Raw genomic sequence first — 22,081 nt, 5'->3', positions numbered from 1 at the left:
CTGTCAACTGGCAGGACCCACTCTCTACTAGGCGCGTCATTAAACCCCGAAATCCCGGCCAATCAGTCCCCAAAATTAACGAGTGGGTAAGGCGAGGATTAACCGCTGCCTTCACTATAAATTTTTCCCCTCTGAAAATAATATGGACCGACACCAAAGGGTAGCTGTGAACATCCCCGTGCACACACAAAACCTTCACCCCTTGTGCTCCCCCCAATGCCTCGTTTTGAACCAGGCTTTGGCGAATTGAGGTCTGATTACAACCAGAATCCACCAATGCCTGATATGTAGCCCCTTGGATACTCACCGGTATGCGATACGCTCCGGCCCGATCGAGGGCGGCCTCTGGCGCGTCGGGGATCCGAACCACCGCGCCCACGTCCATTGCTGTGCACTGCTGTTGAAGGTGGTCCGGTTCCCCGCAGCGCCAGCAAACCGGCCCGGGCTTCCCCTCTGCACCGGTGCTCTGGGGCTCACTCACCTGAGGTGGGGGAGAGACAGACACAGAAGGGAGAAACGGGAGGGCACCGCGGGTGCGGCGGGCTGGCAGGGGTGGTGCCGGCCCCCGCCTCCGCGGTGGGGGAATGGGGCGAGGACGGGACACAGAAGGAGGGGAGAGAGAGAGAGAGAAAGAGAAGAGGAGAGAAGAGATGTCGACATCTGCTGTCCTGCCGCCGAGACAGCCGCCAGATGATCCTCCGCCAGCTCGACTGCCTGATCCAGCGACGCCGGGCGGTGGCACTGGACCCACTCCGCGGCTCCTGCTGGTAAGCGGGCGATGAACTGTTCCAGTACCACCTGATCGACGATTCCCTCGGCGTCGCGATCTTCGGCCCTCAGCCACCGCCAGCAGGCGTCCCGGAGCTGCTGGCCGAACGCGAACGGGCTGCCGACTTCCTCCATCCGCAGCGCGCGGAAGCGCTGGCGCTGCTGCTCCGGCGTGCGCCCCACGCGCTGAAGGACAGCCCGGCGAAGGTCGGCATAGGCCAGCCGGCGATCGGCGGGGAGCTGTAGTGCAGCCAGCTGCGCCTCTCCCGTCAGGAGGGGGAGGAGGCGCGCCGCGCGCTGCTCCATCGGCCACCCCGAGGCTTCAGCGACCTGCTCGAATAACGTGAAGAAAGCCTCGGGGTCATCCTGCGGGCCCATCTTAGTTAAGGTGAGGGGAGACGGGCCCGCGGCCGGAGCGCTGGTGGGCCCCGCCGACGCGAGGAGACGCCGGAACGCCTTGCGATCTTCTTGCTGGGCCAGCACCAGGGCATCGAAGCGCCGCTCTTGTTCCTTTCGGAGTGTGACGAGCGCCTGGTGCTGGCTTTGCTGAGCCGTGGCGAGGGCGTGGACCAGGTCGGTGAACGGGGAGGATTCCATGGGGCTGCTGGGTTGGTGCTCCATTTCCCGGGTTTCGGCACCACTGTAGCTTTCCCTAGGTGTGGGTGGAGCACAGAGGACGGCAGGACAGAGATCAGGTTCAACAAATAGTTTTATTGCTTCCACTTTTCAGGGAACACAATCTGTTTAACACAGACACACGCACACACACGCATCAGGTGTCTGGTTCGGGAGAGATCTCCTCTGCTCTCGCTCTCCCTCCCTAAATAGGGCGCGGTCCCTGGGAAGACACACAAACACAGGTTAATTGCTCTCAGGTGAAGTGATTCTGCCACTTACCTTCCCTGACTCCGCCCTCCTGTCACAGACCGGTGCTTGACCACGCCCCCGCTGCCACATGTATATAAGCCAAAACAGTGTATAATGAAATTCATGCAATTATCTAATCAGCCAATCATGTATTACAATGTAGTACAATGCAAAATATTTTGCAGATACAAAAGCTTCATGCAATATTGAAGATTGGAAACACATCACCTGGTCTGTTTCCAACCTTCAACTGTCCATTTTCAGCCTACTGTTGCCTCATATTCCTGTTTTTGGCTGACAGGAGTGGAACTTGATGATCTTCTACTGTTGTAGCTCATCCACTTCAAGGTTCAGTGTTCTGAGATGCTTTTCTGATCACCACATGGTTATTTGAGTTACAGTACTGTATACTTCCTGTCAACTTGTATCTGGCCATTCTTCTCTGACTTCTCTTAGCAGAAAGGAGTTTCTGCTTGTAAAACTGATGCTTACTGGATTTTTTTTTTATTTCTTGTTCTTCTCTGCACTATGTTGTGCAAACTCTAGAGACTTGTGTGAAAATCCAAGAAGAGCAGAAGTTTCTGAAATACTCAAACTAGCCTGTCTGGCATCAACATCCATGTCACAGTCATATTCATTGATTCGCAATTTCCTCCATTCTGCTGTTTGATGTGAACATTAACTGAAGCTCTTGACCTGTACATGCATGTTTTATGTATTGTGCTGCTGCCACACAATTGGCTGACAGGATATTTGCATGAATAAACAGAGGTACAGTGCTATTACAGTGTCTGGTGAACGTACAGTATGATGCCAACCAAATGTTTGTGAACATGTGGAGTTTTATTATTATTTTCCCTAAAACTCAGACTGATCTTTTGTTGTCAGAATTAACATACAGGAGCAGGTCATAGCAAATGTATTATTATTAGTTTGCCCACTGTTGGCCATTTAAATAAGAACAAAAATTAAGTCTTCCATCAAATACATGATTTAGGGGTTTCACAGCAATGTGGAGCAAATACATATGCAGTCAAAACTTTTGCATTTTTATTTGTCAGTAATTCTGCAAAATCTAGTCTTCCTGCAATATTACAGGCTTTATGTTAATTTATTACATAATTCAAATTTAGTCCATTTAAAGTTCCAGTTTACAACACTACAAAATATGGAAAAAGTTAAAGGGGTGGATATTTATGCCTTGCAAATCTTTATTAGGGTTTATTAATTTTCCACTCCTAGTTTCTAATTAACCCTTGTTTGTTGAAGCATGTACAGACTAACATCTATATTTGCCTTACAGTTAATATTAGCCAGTGTTAGTATCTACTGCAAGAAAAACATGTGCTACAAGATCTTAAATGGAGTCATACGGATCTGCTGTATCCAGTTAGATCTAGATTTTTTTTTTCTTCAATAAAATAAACAAGATTCGTAATTCAGGTATAAATACTTCTTATTTTGGTTTTCTAATTCTTGTTTCTTGAATTAACCAAAAACTAAACACAGGGTGTTAAAAATGTTTGACTGGCAGTGAATATAATGATAAAAATTGATGTGTTAAATATTATTTATAAATGAATGACTCTGTAAGTCAGTTGTCTTAGTTTTCTCTTTTAAAGTGAGTCTGTAATCCTTAGTGTTTATTGAAAAGGAGTTGCCATAGTAAAGCATGCCTGGCTAAAGCTGTGAAGCTTTAAATGGGTAAAACTAGTTTGCCTAGATCTATTAAAATTTTGTACACACCCAAGTGTTTGTGTGGTTGTTTATCTTGGCAATGGTTAAAACATAATGTATAAATTTATTTCTTGGCCAGGTCAGTCTTGAAAAAGAAATTTTAATCTCAGTGAGGTTTTTTTTTTTTGGCGTGTGTGTGTTTTACAAAAAAAAAAACTTGGTTAAATAAAGTAAATTTAATCCTGGCACACCTATGAATTGTGTTATCTATCAAGGTGGCTCGTATGAAAGGTTCTAGCACAATATGGAGATGTTGCTGGGCTAAAAATTGTCTACATTTAGCATATTTGAAATACCTTTTTTTTTTTAAACAGATTTGAACCAACATACAGTTTATTAATCCTTTCAGTAAAATGCCTCTGAGAACAACAAAAGCTCTGTTCTCAATTATTGTTGAAGAAAAAAAATTGCGAATGAGAAGTGTGTGAAAGGATTTGGACAGAGGAACAAAAGGGAGTGAGAGGTTGGCATAGACTTGGTGGGATGGGCAGGTACACAACCAGAACTGTGCTTAGGCGGAGTCTGATTTCTCCTGATTTTGTCCTTGGAAGTGTTGGAAAGATCAGCAATAGCCATAAAGAAACACATAAAAAGACTTAACCTCTGTCTTCCTCTTACAAAACACTACATTTGAAGACCGGACTCAACCTGATCTACAATACACACAGGTAAACACCTTTCTGTGATGAGCAAAACTTTACCTGGAGTCGATCTAGTCTTTTGCACAGTAGTGCACAAGGAAATGCTTTATATAAGCTGTGTCAATCTTAGACACTGAATTCTGGGGCTTTGAATATGCATGCAAAGCTGTTGTCACCTAGCAGGGCTGTTAGTGGCTTAGTGCAACGCTTCACTAAATAAAAACAAACAAAAGTGTTGGAACGCTGTGTCAAGGTTACTTATTTTAAGCTCACGCCATTGCATTCTTTCCACAGGAGCTAAGTTAGCTTGTATGCAGCAATAAGTTCTGTGTCATTGTATGCAACAGAGTGTTCTTGGATATACAGTGGATATAAAAAGTGTACACACCCCATTAAAATGAGGTTTTTCTGATGTAAAAAAATTGGACCACAATAAATAACTTAAACTTTTTCCCATCTTTAATGTGACCTATAACCTGTACAATTCAATTGACAAACAATTCTGCTGGGGGGAGTACAATAAGCTGGTTGCACAAGTGTGCACACCCTTAAACTAATACTTTGTTGAAGCACCTTTTGATTTAATTACAGCATTCAGTCTTTTTGGGTCGGAGTCTATCAGCCTGCCACATCTAGACTTGACAATATTTGCCCACTCTTCCTTGCAAAAGCGCTCCAAATCTGTCAGATTGTGAGAGCATCTCTTGTGCACAGCCCTCTTCAGGTCACCCCACAGATTTTCAATTGGATTTAGGTCTGGGCTCTGGCTGGGCCATTCCAAAACTTTTTTGGGGTCATTGCCATGCTGAAAGATGAAATTCCTCTTCATATTCAGCTTTGTAGCAGACACCTGAAGGTTTTGGGCCAAAATTAACTGGTATTTAGAATTGTTCATAATTCCCTCCACCTTGACTAAAGCCCCTGTTCCAGCTGAAGAAAAACAACCCCAAAACATGATGCTGCCACCACCATGCTTCACCGTGGGTATGGTGTTCTTTTGGTGATGTGCAGTGGTGTTTTTGCACCAAACATACCTTTTGGACTTGTGGCTAAAAAGTTCAACCTTGGTTTCATCAGACCATCACACATTTTCCCACATGCTTTTGGGAGAGTTGATTTTGTATTTTTATTTATTTATTTATTTATTTTTCAAAACTTAGCCAGGCCTGGATGTTTTTCTTTGACCCTACCTTATACTCCAGACATATGGAGAATACAGGAGATTGTTGTCACATGTAATACACAACCAGTACTTGCCAGAAATTCCTGCTCCTTCAGTGTTGCTGTTGGCCTCTTGGCAGCCTCCCTGACCAGTTTTTGTCTTGTTTTTTTCATCAATTTTGGAGGGATGGCCAGTTCTCAGTAATGTCACTGTTGTCCCATATTTTCTCCACTTCTTGATGACTGACTGTATTTATTGTGCTCCATGGTATACTGTATCTAATGCCATGGAAAAATTTTTCTGTACCCTTTTCCTGGCTGATACCTTTCAACAATGAGATCCCTTTGACGCTTTGTAAGCTCTCTGTGAACCCTAGCTTTTGCTGGAGGATGCAACTGAGTAAATATCTGAACTTTATTTGGGGTTAATCAGAGTCATTTTAATTGATGGCAGGCATGAACCCAGAAAGACTGAATGCTGTAATTAAATCAAAAGACGCTTCAACAAAGTATTAGTTTAAGGGTGTGCACACTTATGCAACCAGTTTATTGTACGTTTTTTATGTTTTTTTCCCCCTGACAGATTTGTTTGTTTTTCAATTGAATTGTACAGGTTATAGGTCACATTAAAGGTGGGAAAAGTTTTGAAATTATTTTTTGTGGTCTCATTGTTTTACAAAAGGAAAACCTATCATTTTAACGGGGTGTGTACACTTTTTATATCCACTGTATTCATTTCAGTTGTTTGGAGAGTAAATATTCTAGACTGGGCTAAAAGAAGTCATGTAGGGAGTGAGTGCCCAAATAAATGGAGGGAAAACACACACACACACACACACACACACACACAAAAAAAAAACACAACAACCCAAAAAAGCCTCAATTGAAATGTGGATTTAATCCACAGAAATGCTTCTGCATGGAAAACTGTAAATAGGCCAGGGGCTTTGTGTTTGTGGTACCAGTTGCTATTGCTTGGGTGTGGCCAACACGTGATAACAGTGCAGTGGAGATAGGTCCTATGGTTTGCTTAGTAAAATGTTAGTTAGTTAGTTGGTTTCATACAAACTCAGATTTTCTTATACAGGGTCCATCTACAGTGGTGCTTGAAAGTTTGTGAACCCTTTAGAATTTTCTATATTTCTGCATAAATATGACCTAAAACATCAGATTTTCACACAAGTCCTAAAAGTAGATGAAGAGAACCCAGTTAAACAAATAAGAGACACATTATACTTGGTCATTTATATATTATGGAAAATGATCCAATATTACATATATCTGTGAGTGGCAAAAGTATGTGAACCTTTGCTTTCCTGTGCTCACTCTAGGACCCAAATTGTTTTAGCGAAAAGTGCTAAAGACTCAAATTTTTCTTTAGCAATTTGCAATTTCGCTTAGCAAGAAATGCTAAAAGAACAATTTTCTTTTTTGCAAAGTAATTTTTTTAGCAAGATATGTTATACTTCTAAATGTTTCTTGCACTGACATAATATTGAAAAATGAATTGTTATTGTAGTTTGTTGGTGTTTCAATAGTGTTTGCAAGCTTGTTTCCTGCCTTTATCTTTCCATGTTCTTGATTTATGTTCATAGCATGCTTATTTATTCTTGAACCCTCTTATTTTGATCATTTCATCAACTGTATATATGTAATGAAATTGTGTGTTTAATTTAACCCGCTTAATCTGGTTTACGGAGTCCATATTTTTCATTATAACATCTGGTGTGATGTGCTTTGCATTCTTTGCTATCTATGCACCTTTTAGCCCTTAGGCTACATCCACACGACAACAGCAACGAGATGTTATTTAAAAATATATCGCGTCCAAATGGGCAACGATCAGTAAAATATCAGGTCCATATGGCAACGCAACGCTTGCTGAAAACGATGCAATACACATGCCACACCTCTAGGGGCGCTGTAAGACGGTCCCTTCGGAGACACCAGAACAATAGAAAAAGTAAGGACGCATGCGCATAAACTATTATGCGCGAGACTTCATATTAGCCACAAAGTCAGGAAAATCTGTTCGTAAAATTACATTATAATGACCAAATACAATGAAAAGTATTTTTCCAGTCTCACCTGTGAAAGGTAATCCCATGTGATCTCGTTTGGACGGCAAACCTGTTGGTACAGTTAAAGGCAGCTAATCTTTATTCTCCGCTTTGACCTATCCAATATGGCGGCGAGGATGACGTATGATTCTACGCGGAAGGCGGCGTCTTTAATGGTCCGGAATAAATTGAATGCTACACGTTGATGGATTAATTTGTTCTTCTATGCCCTTTTTGAGGAATGTATTGTAGGACTTAAACCAACATCTGAAGAGGTGAGATCGCTCCTTTTTTTCCCTATTTTTGCTGGCGGGATTGACTCTGCCCTAAGGGCAGAGTCTCTCTCTCTCTCTCACTTTGCACCATTACACAATAAATATTCACAGTGAAAATATTTTGTAAGCGCGTTTCATGAACCAAGTTATAGGATTTGTTGACAACTCGCATCGAGTTCGTTACACTTCTACCCGGCATGAAGCACTGACAGTCATGTGGTTGTGACATCATCGTAAACAAATCCGTTCTACTCATCCAGACGACTTCACAACGGCAACGTTGCCAGATCTTTCCACTCTGGAACCCGTTCTCAAAAAGATTGCGTTTTGGGCACCCAAAACGCCGGTGCTGTGTGGACGCCAGGCCTAAACAATAAGCAATTGTATCGGAGTCACCTGAATCCGTTGCCGTGTGGACAGGGCCTTAGTCACCCTCTGTAGTATGCTGACTGGCCTGTGTGTGTGTGTGTGTGTGTGTGTGTGTGTATAATTGGGATCCGTGTGTGTGTGTGTGTGTGTGTTTAGGGGGAGGGGGGTGTCTTTATGGGTAGGATGAAGAGAGCTCAGGGAGTTAAAATCAATGGTTGTTTCTTATAAATTAATCTCATAACCCAAATATAATGATATTCACCATTAATTTCTCAAATGAAACACTTGCAGTCAAAACTTTGAACCATGTGCGTCAAACCGCTCTGAAAACAAGGTACACTTGGTCGATATATCCTGGTTCATCTGTGAGTTCTTCCAAAGTTCTGTCAGGGTTGATATTATGTAGAAAATACGTCTTTAGAATGGTTATATCGTGTTTTTATCCCTAACTGAGAAAGCTAACAGAATATTCTAATGTTATCTCACCTTTTAGATAAGTTTTTGTCATACGTAAAGTCGGATAATTTATTTTAAACAAACCTCGCTATAATCTTGTTCACTAATGAGTGAGAATTGCCAACATTATCAGCGCAACTCGGAAATTGATCATTTTATATGTAAGGTCCGATGCTATTGGAAGACGTAATTTGCGGTCAACCAGTAAGAAGCTTCGAAACTCGGGGGCGTTGGTTATAAATCAAAATATCGAAGATGGACACGAAAGGCAGGGCCTGAATTTCATTTTTCAGAATGGGGGGGGGGAATTCCCCCCCTCAGTGACTCAAATGGGGGGGATTTATACAGTTTGTGGGGAACGCTACTTGTGGGCTTAAATAGCTTAGGTCTTACCTTCTGCCACTACTCAGATTGAAGATCTCTACAGTATGTAACCTTTTGTCACCATTTAAGGTATCCTTTTTAGTAGACTTTTCATTTTGATATATCCAAATTTGGATAGCATTGTCAGACAAAGGCCGGGTGGATAAATGCAAGTATTATTCCCACCAGCCGTCTAAGATATGGACTGTTCAGTTTCGGGTGGAGGGTAGAAAACCACCACAAAATGAAAGAGATCCTTTACAGCATGACATTGCTGACTGACTGTATTATGCCATCAAACACCAATAGCCTTTTTCTAGCAGTGCGAGTAAGGCTCTAGGAAGAGTTTGGAAGGTTGTGTGCCTTTTAGTTAAGCTAATTTTACAACCTCCTTAGTGTTGCTTTACACAGCTGCTTCTTCCTCATCTTCATGCACTATTCTTTAAGTGTCACTGCTTTGTTTAATTATAAAAAAAGAAAAAAATCAGTCTGTTCTTAATAGCACTCAATGAATTTATCGACACAACAAGTCTAACTTAAAATCTAACTTAAACCAGTCTGCTGACTTTTCAGGATTCTCTTAACTATATTTGTGTTATTTGCCTCTTCTTTTAGTGACCATCTCTTTAATCAGTGACCTTTGCTTTTTCCTTTTATAACACTTTTATATCATCTTTTTTTATCAACTTTTATATCATTTTTCTATTCTCATGTTTGATCTGATCATCCTTGTCCTCTGTTTAATGTCTACAATTAAAATAAGAAAACACTATCAAACTGTTTTTAACACTGAATGAATTTACAAACTTTGTTTCAGTCCACATATAGAACGTTAACATGACAACAGTCTTTGTTGACTTTTCATGATTTTCTTATACCATATAGCCCTGTCTCCTGTGTCATATGCCATCTTTAATTTAAAAAAAATCAAATTGTTCTCAACACTGAACAATTCATCTTTGCTGAGTGCAGGATTCTTGTACATATGTAGTCTTTCCTACTCTTTCTCCTAGTGGTCATCCCTTTTGTCAGCATCAGTGTCCTTTGCTTTTCCTTGTAAATACTTTTTTCTTATAGCCATGCTCTGATCTAATCCCCTTCGCAACGTCGACGTTAACATTAGCTGTCTCGTCCTGTGTATTCTCAACGGTATCACTCACACTGCTATTACCACCATCGGATTCAGGAGTTTTCCTCTTAGCAGGGGAAACTTCTGCCACTGCACTTGTACATTTTAGCCAGCGGTCCAGGTTTGTTTTACAGCTAAAGTCCGAGAGAGGAAGAGTGTGCGCGCTGTATCTGTGTGTGTGTGAGAACTGTCTGTGTCTGCTGTTTTTTTTTTTTTCTGAGTAGGCTACGGGGGGAGAGGGGGGTCAGTCAGTAAAAGGAGGGTTCAATTCAAGTAACCTTGAGAACAGAAGGTGGTCGCGCATTCACACTGATCCATTATTAGATTGACATTGTCAGGCAATGCAGTAATGTGTGCGGGAATCTCTCGCATTAGAATCGTTAAAGGTGTGGGAATTTTAAAAAAAATATGCGCAATACACGCAATCCCGTGCCCAAATTCAGGCCCTGAAAGGTACTGTTTATCTTGAGAAATCGCAATTGTTTGATGGATTTTGCTTAAACTTTAAATGACTTTCGCATAAAATGCGAATACAGATGATTTTCTTTTCGCAAATTGGAATAAAACTTCGCAATTTGCGGACATGCGAGTGGCTAGCGTGAGCCCAGCTTTCAGTATCTGGTGTGACCCCCTTGTGCAGCAATAACTGCAACTAAACGTTTCCGGTAACTGTTGATCAGTCCTGCACACCGGCTTGGAGGAATTTTAGCCCATTCCTCCATACAGAACAGCTTCAACTCTGGGATGTTGGTGGGTTTCCTCACATGAACTGCTCGCTTCAGGTCCTTCCACAACATTTCGATTGGATTAAGGTCAGGACTTTGACTTGGCCATTCCAAAACATTAACTTTATTCTTCTTTAACCATTCTTTGGTAGAACGACTTGTGTGCTTAGGGTCGTTGTCTTGCTGCATGACCCACCTTCTCTTGAGATTCAGTTCATGGACAGATGTCCTGACATTTTCCTTTAGATTTCGCTGGTATAATTCAGAATTCATTGTTCCATCAATGATGGCAAGCCGTCCTGGCCCAGATGCAGCAAAACGGGCCCAAACCATGATACTACCACCACGTTTCACAGATGGGATAAGGTTCTTATGCTGGAATGCAGTGTTTTCCTTTCTCCAAACATAATAATTCTCATTTAAACCAAAAAGTTCTATTTTGGTCTTATTCATCCACAAAACATTTTTCCAATAGCCTTCTGGCTTGTCCACGTGATCTTTAGCAAACTGCAGACGAGCAGCAATGTTCTTTTTGGAGAGCAGTGGCTTTCTCCTTGCAACCCTGCCATGCACACCATTGTTCAGTGTTCTCCTGATGGTGGACTCATGAACTTTAGCCAATGTGAGAGAGGCCTTCAGTTGCTTAGAAGTTACCCTGAGGTCCTTTGTGACCTCGCTGACTATTACACTCCTTGCTCTTGGAGTGATCTTTGTTAGTCGACCACTCCTGGGGAGGATAACAATGGTCTTGAATTTCCTCCATTTGCACATAATCTGTCTGGCTGTGGATTGGTGGAGTCCAAACTCTTTAGAGATGGTTTTGTAACTTTTTACAGCCTGATGAGCATCAACAATGCTTTTTCTGAGGTCCTCAGAAATCTCCTTTGTTCGTGCCATGATACACTTCCACAAACATATGTTGTGAAGATCAGACTTTGATAGATCCCTGTTCTTTAAATAAAACAGGGTGCCCACTCGCACCTGATTGTCATCCCATTGATTGAAAACACCTGACTTTAATTTCACTTTCAAATTAACTGCTAATCCTAGAGGTTCACATACTTTTGCCACTCACAGATATGCAATATTGGATCATTTTCTTCAATAAATAAATGACCAAGTATAATATTTTTGTCTCATTTGTTTAACTGGGTTCTCTTTATCTACTTTTAGGACTTGTGTGAAAATCTGATTATGTTTTAGGTCATATTTATGCAGAAATATAGAAAATTCTAAAGGGTTCACAAACTTTCAAGCACCACTGTATTTAAATATTAGGATAATTTTTACAATATGTAAACTAATATGGAACTAATATGGAGCCTTTTATTCCTGACCCTACCACCCACAGAATGCTTTTTTTTTTTTTTGTCCTGTCAATAGGTCAAAGATGATATTATTGAGAGGCTGACTTGTTTTTGAGTGGTTGAGATTTATCTTACTTTTGATAATGGTGGATTGTGATATCCACGAATGGAACATAATTAAAAAATTATGGCTCCCCTGGTTATACTCTTCTATTATACAGTACATGTGGAGTATTTTTATTAAAAGTGAAACACACATGAACAAAGACTAGGAATACATAACATAAACACAAGCAAACTAGCATGAAATATAAATGAACATGGCAGATGGATATGACAACAGATAACAATGCTGGTCACAACAGCCACTAGACAAAGAGAGCTGTAGAAACATGATTGATATACTGGTACTCTTTGTGCATAAACATACTTCAGGTGCTTGTGATCATGTTATTCAGTGCATGATGTACATATGGAGTGCAGTGGCTGATGGGTGCTGTAGTCCTGCTCTACATCTGGCACTAATCTGATGGGAAGCCATGGCCTAATGGTTAGAGAAGCAACTTTGGGACCAAAAGGTTGCTGGTTTGATTCCCTGGACCAGCAGGAATGACTGAAATGCCCTTGAGCAAGGCATCTTACCCCCAACTGTTCTCCAAGCTGCTCTGGGTGTGTTGTATGTTGCTGTGGATAAGAGTGTCTGCCAAATGCCTGTAATATAATGATATGCAGTACCTAATGCTGATCCTTTCTTTTGTGCTAGAGTTTTGTACACTGAGTGCAGAATTATTAGGCAAGTTGTATTTTTGAGGATTAGTTTTATTATTGAACAACAACTATGTTCTCAGTCAACCAAAAAGACTCATAAATATCAAAGCTGAATATGTATGGAAGTTAGAGTGGGGCGTTTTTAGTTTTGGCCATTTTAGGAGAATATGTACCGTATGTGTTCAGGTAACTTTCACTGTGCAGAATTATTAGGCAACTTAATAAAAACCAAATATGTAGCCATTTCACTTATTTTCACCAGGTACACTGATATGACAACTCCAGATTTGCAAATAAACATATCTGACATTCAAACACAAAACAAAAACAAATCAGTGACCAATATAGCCACCCTTCTTCATGAGGACACTCAAAAGCCTTCCATCCATAGATTCTGTCAATTTCTTTATCTGTTCACGACCAACATTGTGTGCAGCAGCAACCACGGCCTCCCAGACGCTGTTCAGAGAGGTGTACTGTTTTCCCTCTTTGTAGACCTCACATTTTATAATGGACCACAGGTTCTCTATGGGGTTTAGGTCAGGTGAACAAGGGGGCCATGTCATTATTTTTTCACCTTTCAGACCTTTACTGGCTAGCCATGCAGTGGAGTATTTGGACGCATGAGATGGAGCTTCTTGAAAGATGCTGACTTTTTCCTATACCACTGCTTGAAGAAGGTTTCTTCCAGGAACTGGTAGTAGGTCTGGGAGTTGAGTTTGAGTCCATCCTCAACTCGAAAAGGTCCAACAAGCTCGTCTTTGATGATACCAGCCCATAGCAGTACTCCACCTCCACCTTGCTGGCGTCTGAGTCGGAGTGGAGCTCTGTGCCCATTACTGATCCAGCCACAGGCCCATCCATCTGGCCCATCAAGAGTCACTCTCATCTCATCAGACCACAGCACCTTAGAAAAATCAGTCTTAAGATATTTCTTGGCCCAGTCTTGACGTTTTATCTTGTGTGCCTTACTCAGCAGTGGTTGTTTTTCAGCCTTCCTTACCTTGGCCATGTCCCTCAGTATTGCACACCTTGTACTCTTTGACACTCCAGGAATGTTGCAACTCTGGAATATGGCAGAACTGGATGCTAATGGCTGCTTGTTAGCTTCACGCTTGATTTTCCGCAGATCATGTGCAGTTATTTTGCGCCTTTTTTTTCCACACGCTTCTTTCGACCCTGTTGACTATTTGCAATGAAACGCTTGATTGTTCGGTGATCACGTTTCAACATCTTCGCAATTTCAAGAGTGCTGCATCCGTCTGCAAGACATCTCACAATTTTAGACTTTTCAAAGTCTGTCAGATCTCTCTTCTGACCCATTTTGCCAGAGGAAAAGAGGTTGCCTAATAATTATGCACACCTGATATAGGGTGTTGATGTCATTAGACCACACCCGCTCTCATTACACAGATGCACAGCACCTGATATACTTAATTGGTAGTAGGCTTTCAAGCCTAAACAGCTTGGAGTGGGACAACATGCATTAAAAGGATGTTGTGGTCAAAATACTCACTTGCCTAATAATTCTGCACTCAGTGTATATTACAAATAAATCGTAGCTTAACAGTGACCTTTTATGTTATTGGTAAGAAAGCAAATTATAGATACTTATTTGTGCCTCGATTCTGATATTAACTGCTACTAATAATAATAGGTGGCATGGTGGTGTAGTGGTTAGCGCTGTTGCCTCACAACAAGAAGGTTCTGGGTTCGAGCCCAGTGGCTGACGGGGGGCATTTTTGTGTGGAGTTTGCATGTTCTCCCCGTGTCTACACGGGTTTCATCCGGGTGCTCCGGTTTCCTCCACAGTCCAAAGACATGCGGTTAGGTTAATTGGTGGCTCTAAATTGCCCGTGCGTGTGTGTGAGAGAGAGAGAGAGAGAGAGAATGGTTGTTTGTCTGAGGAAGCCAGTGGGAGATGAAATGTGTTCACAATAGATGCAGATGGCCTGTTAGTTACGAGGCTAACTGACAGGCTAGTTGGCCTACAGGACATTGATGATAGATTAAATAGACTAGTGATGAGTCAAGTACAAATCAAGTACATCAGTTCTCCCTTGCACACAATTCCAAACACAGGAGGTTATGTAATTAGCTCTACAGCTTTGTAAGATATTATTTACAAGCGCTTCTGTTTCCTGGTTTCACCACTATCCCCATCTCCCTCCTATGAGCTGCCTGCCAGTTGTGACATGTGGGAAAAAGTGTCCTGAATCAATGTGACGCTGTCAGTGTTAGCCTCTTTAAATAGAGAAGGACACTTAAGACACTGAAATGCTAACACTGATTTGATGTGCATTAGATCATAAACACTGAGGAGAAGAACTTCTCAAAACAAAATTATGGCTTGGATTGCTTCAGAAGGTAAGAGACGGTGTGTTTTCCTGCTTTGTCGATAGTCAGAAAGCTTAAAGAAAACTACAGGATTGACTGGTAGTCAAAAGACTGGATATTGTGTAGTTCAGAGATGTTCAGAGTGTTAGGTAAGAGGGACTTTTGTTGACTGGGAGAATGACATTTTAAGGCTTCAGCATTCCTCACTAATAAAACTACCGTGATAACATCACATTGCACAATATCATATAAATCAAATGTATTTCCAATCAAATTTAAGTACAGATGTTTTTGTATATTGGCTGTAATTTTGAGCTTTGGTAAACTTGGAAATGAGTTCCCATCTATTCTAGACTCATTGGGAACATGCAGAAAGCCTTCCTGGAACACAGGGTTCGTTGATGGGAATACTCTGGAAACCTCACTCTCTCACAGTGCTGTCATGCCTCCTATTGGAGGTTGCCAAGATTGTTGACATTGAGTCCAGTTATATGTCAACAAGTCAATAGAAAGGAATTTTAGCATGAGTGCTTTGGGCTGTTTATAGAGCCAAGCCCTACAAGGGACCCCCACAAACTGTGTCATGTGTTTTTAAAGCAAAAATAATTAAGGTCCTAAATTAGGAACCATGTTTAAAAAGAGAGTGGCTGTGTTGCACCACAAATTGCATCACAAATGTGAAAGTCATGAGAAAGGCTTGCTAGACTTTAATGGACACGGAAAATCAAACACTGACCCTGCCTGATGCACACTGATCATGGGACTGAAACATAATGACAAGAACTAGACAGGTTGCTAGATAAACATATATAGTGGAACAGTGCCATCACTGTGCCTTAACAACGAGCAATACATTATCCCATTATTATTTCTGCAATGTAAAATAGCATCATCGGTGCTAAAGCACATTACAAGAGTTACTCGCACTACTGTACCATATACTATTAATCTACAAAAAAGATAATTGAGTATTTTGGTCTTTTCTAATGAGCAACTTATAAACTTCATTGCTGGTCATTCAAGTACTTGCTCTAGTTTCAGATATTTGACTTTTTTTTCTTTTTTGCTCACATAACTGTTTATGTAATGCACATTCGACACTTCTCAGAGTGGTTGCTGGTTGCTCAAGTCATGGTGCAGAGAGCCAACTGCTCTATTCAAGCTGACACTTGAGAATCCATTGACCATTAGAGGAGATGCTGCCTCTGACATGTGCTCAGTAATGTTTACAGTAACCTGACTAATATCCTGGCAGAACACAAATTGAAATTTAAGCTTTGTCTACAGATGCACTTATGATGTACACATCCTTCATGAGCTTGCATCATAAGCTTGTAAGTCCACGTCAGTCTTTAGCAGACATTTGCTAGCTTTAATAATCTTTGACATCTTACTGGAGGTTTTGGTTGTGTTTAGAATCATAAAGACTGCCCTAATCCCAGGAATCCTATTCACATAATGTTGATACTGTTTACACTTCTACAGCTCTATACTGTAATTATTTACAACCCCAATTCCAAAAAAAGTTGAGATGCAATGTAGAACGTAAATAAAAACAAAGTGATGATTTGCAAATCATGGAAACCCTATATTGCATCGAAAATGGTACAAAGACAACATATCAAATTTTGAATCTGAGAAATTGTTTTCTGAAATATATGCTCAATTTGAGTTTGATGCCAGCAACCTGTTTCAAAACTGTTTACCATTGTGTTGCATTACCTCTACTTTTAACAACACACTGTAAACTTTTGGGAACTGAGGAGACTAATTGAGAAATGTTGTCTTGCCCGATATACAGTTTCAGTTGCTCAACAGTTCAGGGTCTCCTTTGTCGTTTTTGCACTTCATAATGCACCAAGTGTTTTAGATAGGAGACAGGTCTGGACTGCAGGCAGGCCACTTTAGCACCCGGACTCTTTTACAATGGAGCCATGCAGTTTTAATATGCGCAGAAATTGGTTTGGCATTATCTTGCTGAAAGAAGGAAGGTTTTCCCTGGAAAAGATTTTGTCTGGATGGCAGTATATTGCTCTGAAACATGTATATAACATTCAGCGTTAATAGTGCCTTTTCGGATGTACAAGCTACGCATGTCGTGCACTAATGCACCCTCACGCCATCACAGATGCTGGCTTTTGAACTGTGCACTGACAAGCCAGAGGGTCCCTCTCCTCTTTAGCCTGGAGGACGTGGTGTCCATGATTTTCAAAAAGAATTTTAAATTTTGATTAGTCAGACCACAGAACAATTTTCCACTTCACCCCAGTCCATCGTAAAAGAGCTCAGGCCCAGAGAAGGTGGTGGTGTTTCTGGATATTGTTTATATATGGTTTTAACTTGCATTTGTGGATGCAGTAATTAACTGTTTTCACATATGATGGTTTTAGAAGTTTTCCTGAGTCCGTACAGTGATTTCCACTATGAACTTGTGTCTCTTTTGCCATGCCATGTTGCCTGAGGGCCTGAAGGTCACAGGTATCCACTGTTGAGCTTTCAGCCTTGTCTCTTGTATACAGAGATTTCTCCAGGTTCTCTGAATCTTTTCATGATATTATGTACCATAGATGATGTGATCCCCAAATTCTTTGCAATTTTACATTGAGGAACGTTATTCTCAAATTGTTGCACTGTTTGCCCATGCAGTCTTTCACAAAGCGGTGAACCCCTCCCCATCTTTACTTCTGAGAGACTCCGCCTCTCCTGGATGCTCTTTTTATACCCAATCATATTACTGACTCGTTGCCAGTTAACCAAATTAGTTTTTTTTTTTTTTAACATTTCCAGTCCTTTGTTGCCCCTGTCCCAACTTTTTTGAAATGTGTTGCTGGCATCAAATTCAAAATGAACATTTTTTTTTTTCAGAGACAATACGATTTCTCAGTTTCAACATTTGATATGTTGTCTTTGTACTATTTTCAAAGGAATATAGGGTTTCTATGATTTTGCAAATCTTCACTTTCTGTTTTTATTTACGGTTTACACAGTATCCCAACTTTTTGGGGGATTGCATACTGTAATCCCACTATCTGGTGTCAACTGGAAGAGAATGGGTTTCCTTCTGAGACTGGTTCTTCTCAAGTTTTGTTCCTCGGGTCAAGTATCTGTTGCAGAAATTGTGACAAAATAATACTCTTGTTGGTATTTTATAGAATAAAAAATACGTAATGAAAAAATGTATATTGTTTCAAAACACTATTTTGCCAATGTATTGAGGGTCATGCCTTTTCAGTGACATGTACAGGTATGCCTTTTTCAAGTGCAGAAGAAGGAATACAAGATGTGACCTTTAAACACAGGATTTTCTCAGCCCTTTTGCCTATCATTTTGTAAATGCTGTATGTACAAGAGATTTCTAATGCGTTTCATATTGGAGTTGTCACATAATCGACAAAGCGTAACGTTTCTGATTTTGTTTTTACATGTTTTGGGCCAAAAATGTCATGAGTGTGTGATTTGCACATGGTTTTAGTGGCATACAGCTTATGCAAACAGTAAAAATAGACTTAAAATGCATATGTTAATATCATTTTTAAGAAAATAAAACAAAACAATAAAGACCAACACAGTTTAATCTCAAACCCTCCATGTTTAATGTCTGGTTATGCTTTAGCATTAGCTTGTGCTGTAATAATACAACTGTCTTAACTGTTTGCATCACTTCTCATACTTCATGTAATAGTTAAGGCACCAGAAGTGATGTAAACAAGAACTTTGCCAGGAACTGTAGAGTTCTTTTTCTAGAAATTGGATGTAAATATGCTTCAATTCTCCAGTAATTTTTAAGAAAGCTCTTAGAATTCTCTGTAACATTTCTTAACTATTATACATTAACTATTCTAACTAAACTAAGAAACACTTTGATTTTAGGGCCATTCCTTACTCTGCATCTGGATTTATCTTGCAGACATGCCACGGCAGTTCCAGAAGTGCTCCATCAATGAGGTGGATGAGACTATGAAGCAACTAGCTGAAAAGGTGTATGCATCAGCATTAATAGAGAACACCAAAGATGTCATGTCTGTGTTTACCGTTCCTGAGGACTGCCCCATCGGCCTCCATCAGGCTAAGCAGCGAGAGCTGCTCAAAGAGCTGGCTGAGGAACATTCTGAAGAGAGTGTCAAAAGGTCACCTGATGCAGAAACACGTAAAGAAAGACCAGTTCAGTAAGTGAGTTTGTGTATTTATCAGGCAGTCAATTTTGCTCTTTTTTGTCAAACTCCAGGAAGAAGAGTTTTAAGCTATTCCGCTCCCAGTCTACATCTCTTCAGATCCCCGGTACAGCTGAGTGGGCCATGTCTGTGATTGGTCCTCTTCTCACCCCAGATATGCCTGAAAGTCCTGTCCCAAGCAATGTCCCAGAGTTCCAGAGAGTCACTATCAGTGGAGACTACTGTGCAGGGGTAGGAGCAGTTATTTAAACGGTTATTGCAGAACATAGAATGACTATTTTGCAGATAAGAGGAAAAGAACCCATGTCTCAACTCTCCATTACAATGAGGATTGAACGATGGCAAAGAATATCTTCAAGCCTTTCGATCCGTAGAATATTCAGTAAAGTAGTATGCCACATAATATCATTTGACTTAACACGTAACAAATTGCAGTAGCAAGGACGCTAATTTTACCATGATCTTTTAACAAATGTTACCTTTGCCTTATTGATTTAATTGACACAGATATCCACACAGTTTTTATCGCTCTCTAGAATGCTTCATGCTATGACTCTGCATAGTTTGATTAATTGTGGGTAATATAAAAGTAATATAAAATATATAGCAGGCAATATAACATCAACGAAACTGACTTCATGTTGAAACTGTTAATGCTCTCGTGTTGTCTCTTATCACCCAAATAAGGATGGGTTCCCTTTTGAGTCTGGTTCCTCTCGAGGTTTCTTCCTCATGTCGTCTGAGGGAGTTTTTTCTTGCCACCGTCGCCACAGGCTTGCTCATTGGGGATAGATTAGGGATAAAATTAGCTCATGTTTAGTCATTCAAATTCTGTAAAGATGCTTTGCAGCAATGTTTATTGTTAAAAGCGCTATAAAAAATAAACTTGACTTGACAGTGGAATACGCTTGAGGAGGTACCTAAAACTTGTCCAGTTGCTTCCAGGTTACGGTCTTTTTCTTAGACACTCCTAAGTATTTAAGTGATAGTCCCCAGACAAAACATGACTCACATGTGCCACATTTCTTCCCTTATATGACTACACCTACCTAACCTTTGTGCCAATCCTGTTGGGCAATATTCCAGCTGTGATTTGAGTCAATATTAGTTCACACCTTCATTAACTGGCTGCTAATAGTGAACTTGTTTCAGTGTTCCACCTTCTGCTCCAAATAATAAGCAATTATTGGACGAGGCTGATCAAAATATCGTGATTTTGTTAGTGGTGAGCAAGCAGCAATTATTTACCGATGCTGAAGGCAGACACTAACACATCATGATATTTTGTGAAAACCAAGTTCAATAATTGTTTGATCTTTCAATTTAAAAAAAAATAATACTGATTATAAAAGTTTGTGTGATGAGTGAGTCAAACGATAACAAAGAAATTGGATGCAATCACTGTTTTATTTACATCTCCTAGAACTCAGAATACAAAAGTGCGAGGTAACTGCACATGAGCAGACAATTGTTTGTAGGCAGTTATTTGTAGTGGAGCTCCTGCGCGAGCAGAGCCCCATAGGCATAGAGTGTGGATATATAAAGAAATCCATAGAGTTGTTTTCTGATGGTTTCGGTCCTGTGCGTGCGTGCGTGCCACCATAAGAAACCTAACAACTAGTGAAGTGAGTAGTGAAGTAGAGTAGTAGTCAGGACAGTATAGTAGTGAGTAACTTGTTGCTGTTGTCGCCCGATGTTTTGTACAAGGAAACAGTATAGTAACTATAATGGTAAAGAAATAGAGGCTGGCTATGATGTAAGAAAATTCTACAACCCAGAAACAGAAAGGAGCTCCGCTTTTAGGCAGTGCCTAAATCTATATATTAGTTTGCTCAGCCAATCAAAACGGTGTAAAAAATAATTTGAATGATAATTCAGTTTAATTCCATTGTTGTTGGTTAACCAAACCTTGAGAAACAATGTCAAATTCAGATTCTTTGTGTCCTTGGTCATACAAAATGCAGTAACAGTCTTTTGCCACTGACAACCTTATTTTTGACCCATTTTCCACAACGCTGAGACTGATATTGATGCTGCTCTTTTCTTTTTCTACACACACCTCTGAATCTGACCAACAAACAAGGTGCGCAACTTATAGATGCTGTATAACGAGGCACTGATTTTGTCTATTCAACCATTTTTTTGTACTTGAAGCTTATTATAACTTGTTAAACTGACATTTTTATAATCTGCATAATGCATGTCATATTTGGACAGATGAAACAAAAGAGACACTTGAAGCGAGACAGCCTTTCGATTTGATAAAATCTGTGAAATTTAGTTCCCTCTGAAATTTGGTCATTGTGATGTGATTTATTTCTGTAATATCTCACAAAATATCAGGCCATTCTGTGGCTGGGAAGTTAGTTAATTTGAGGGGATTCCCGAGCAAATAATGTGCATGAAATTGCTCACTTTGTGCAGTCAAGTAGACAGAGGAAGTCTGGTGTGCGTATGCACAGGTTTACCAACTTCTTCTTCTTTTCCTTTTTCTTTTGGGTTTTACAGCAGCTGGCATCCACAGGTTTACCTTGACCGTGCACTGACATTTACATCATTATGTTGCTAAACGAACATCTGATAACACCAAGGTGCTTGCTGATTGCCGATATTAATTAGTTTGGTCCTGCGTTTCCTTTCCTTCGCAACATAACGTCTTTTCTTCTCACTTTCCATTACTGTAATCAGTCTTTCACGTTTCATTCGCACACTCGCGTCCTCCATTTTTCTCTTCTGCTTCAAATTTGTATCCCACAATGCCTTGCGCAAACGGGGAAAGCTCACCACGTGATACATGACGTAGTATCTTGAATTGGGTCATTGTGAAGCAGGAAAAAATGGAGAATTTGGGGCCACGTGGCCCTAAGCTCATTAATTATTCTATTTTTAAAAAAAAAAAAAACTAATAAAATTGGATGTCTAATTCGAATTCAGTAGTTTTCTGTC

General features: G+C 40.5%; 1 protein-coding gene across 3 annotated transcripts in view; it reads left to right on the top strand.

Annotated features, from left to right (window-relative positions):
• The window catches only part of ampd3b (adenosine monophosphate deaminase 3b), a 45,405-nt gene that overhangs the window by 6,001 nt on the left and 17,323 nt on the right, over positions 1-22,081 (top strand). The window contains exons 1-3 of one of the 3 annotated variants that reach the window (XM_060923773.1): positions 3,903-4,040; positions 18,871-19,090; positions 19,189-19,366. In XM_060923773.1, coding sequence (XP_060779756.1) covers positions 18,873-19,090; positions 19,189-19,366 — 396 coding nt within the window. In that variant the 5' untranslated portion in view covers positions 3,903-4,040; positions 18,871-18,872. Of the gene's footprint in view, positions 1-3,902; positions 4,041-14,956; positions 14,994-18,870; positions 19,091-19,188; positions 19,367-22,081 lie in introns of those variants that run through there. The other 2 variants (XM_060923772.1, XM_060923771.1) reach the window with 2 other exon arrangements.

This window comes from Neoarius graeffei, chromosome 6, assembly GCF_027579695.1.
Source record: "Neoarius graeffei isolate fNeoGra1 chromosome 6, fNeoGra1.pri, whole genome shotgun sequence".
In the NCBI taxonomy this organism is placed as follows: domain Eukaryota; kingdom Metazoa; phylum Chordata; class Actinopteri; order Siluriformes; family Ariidae; genus Neoarius; species Neoarius graeffei.
The sequence above is the reverse complement of the archived record's forward strand: the minus strand, read 5'-3'. Positions and strand labels throughout refer to the sequence as shown.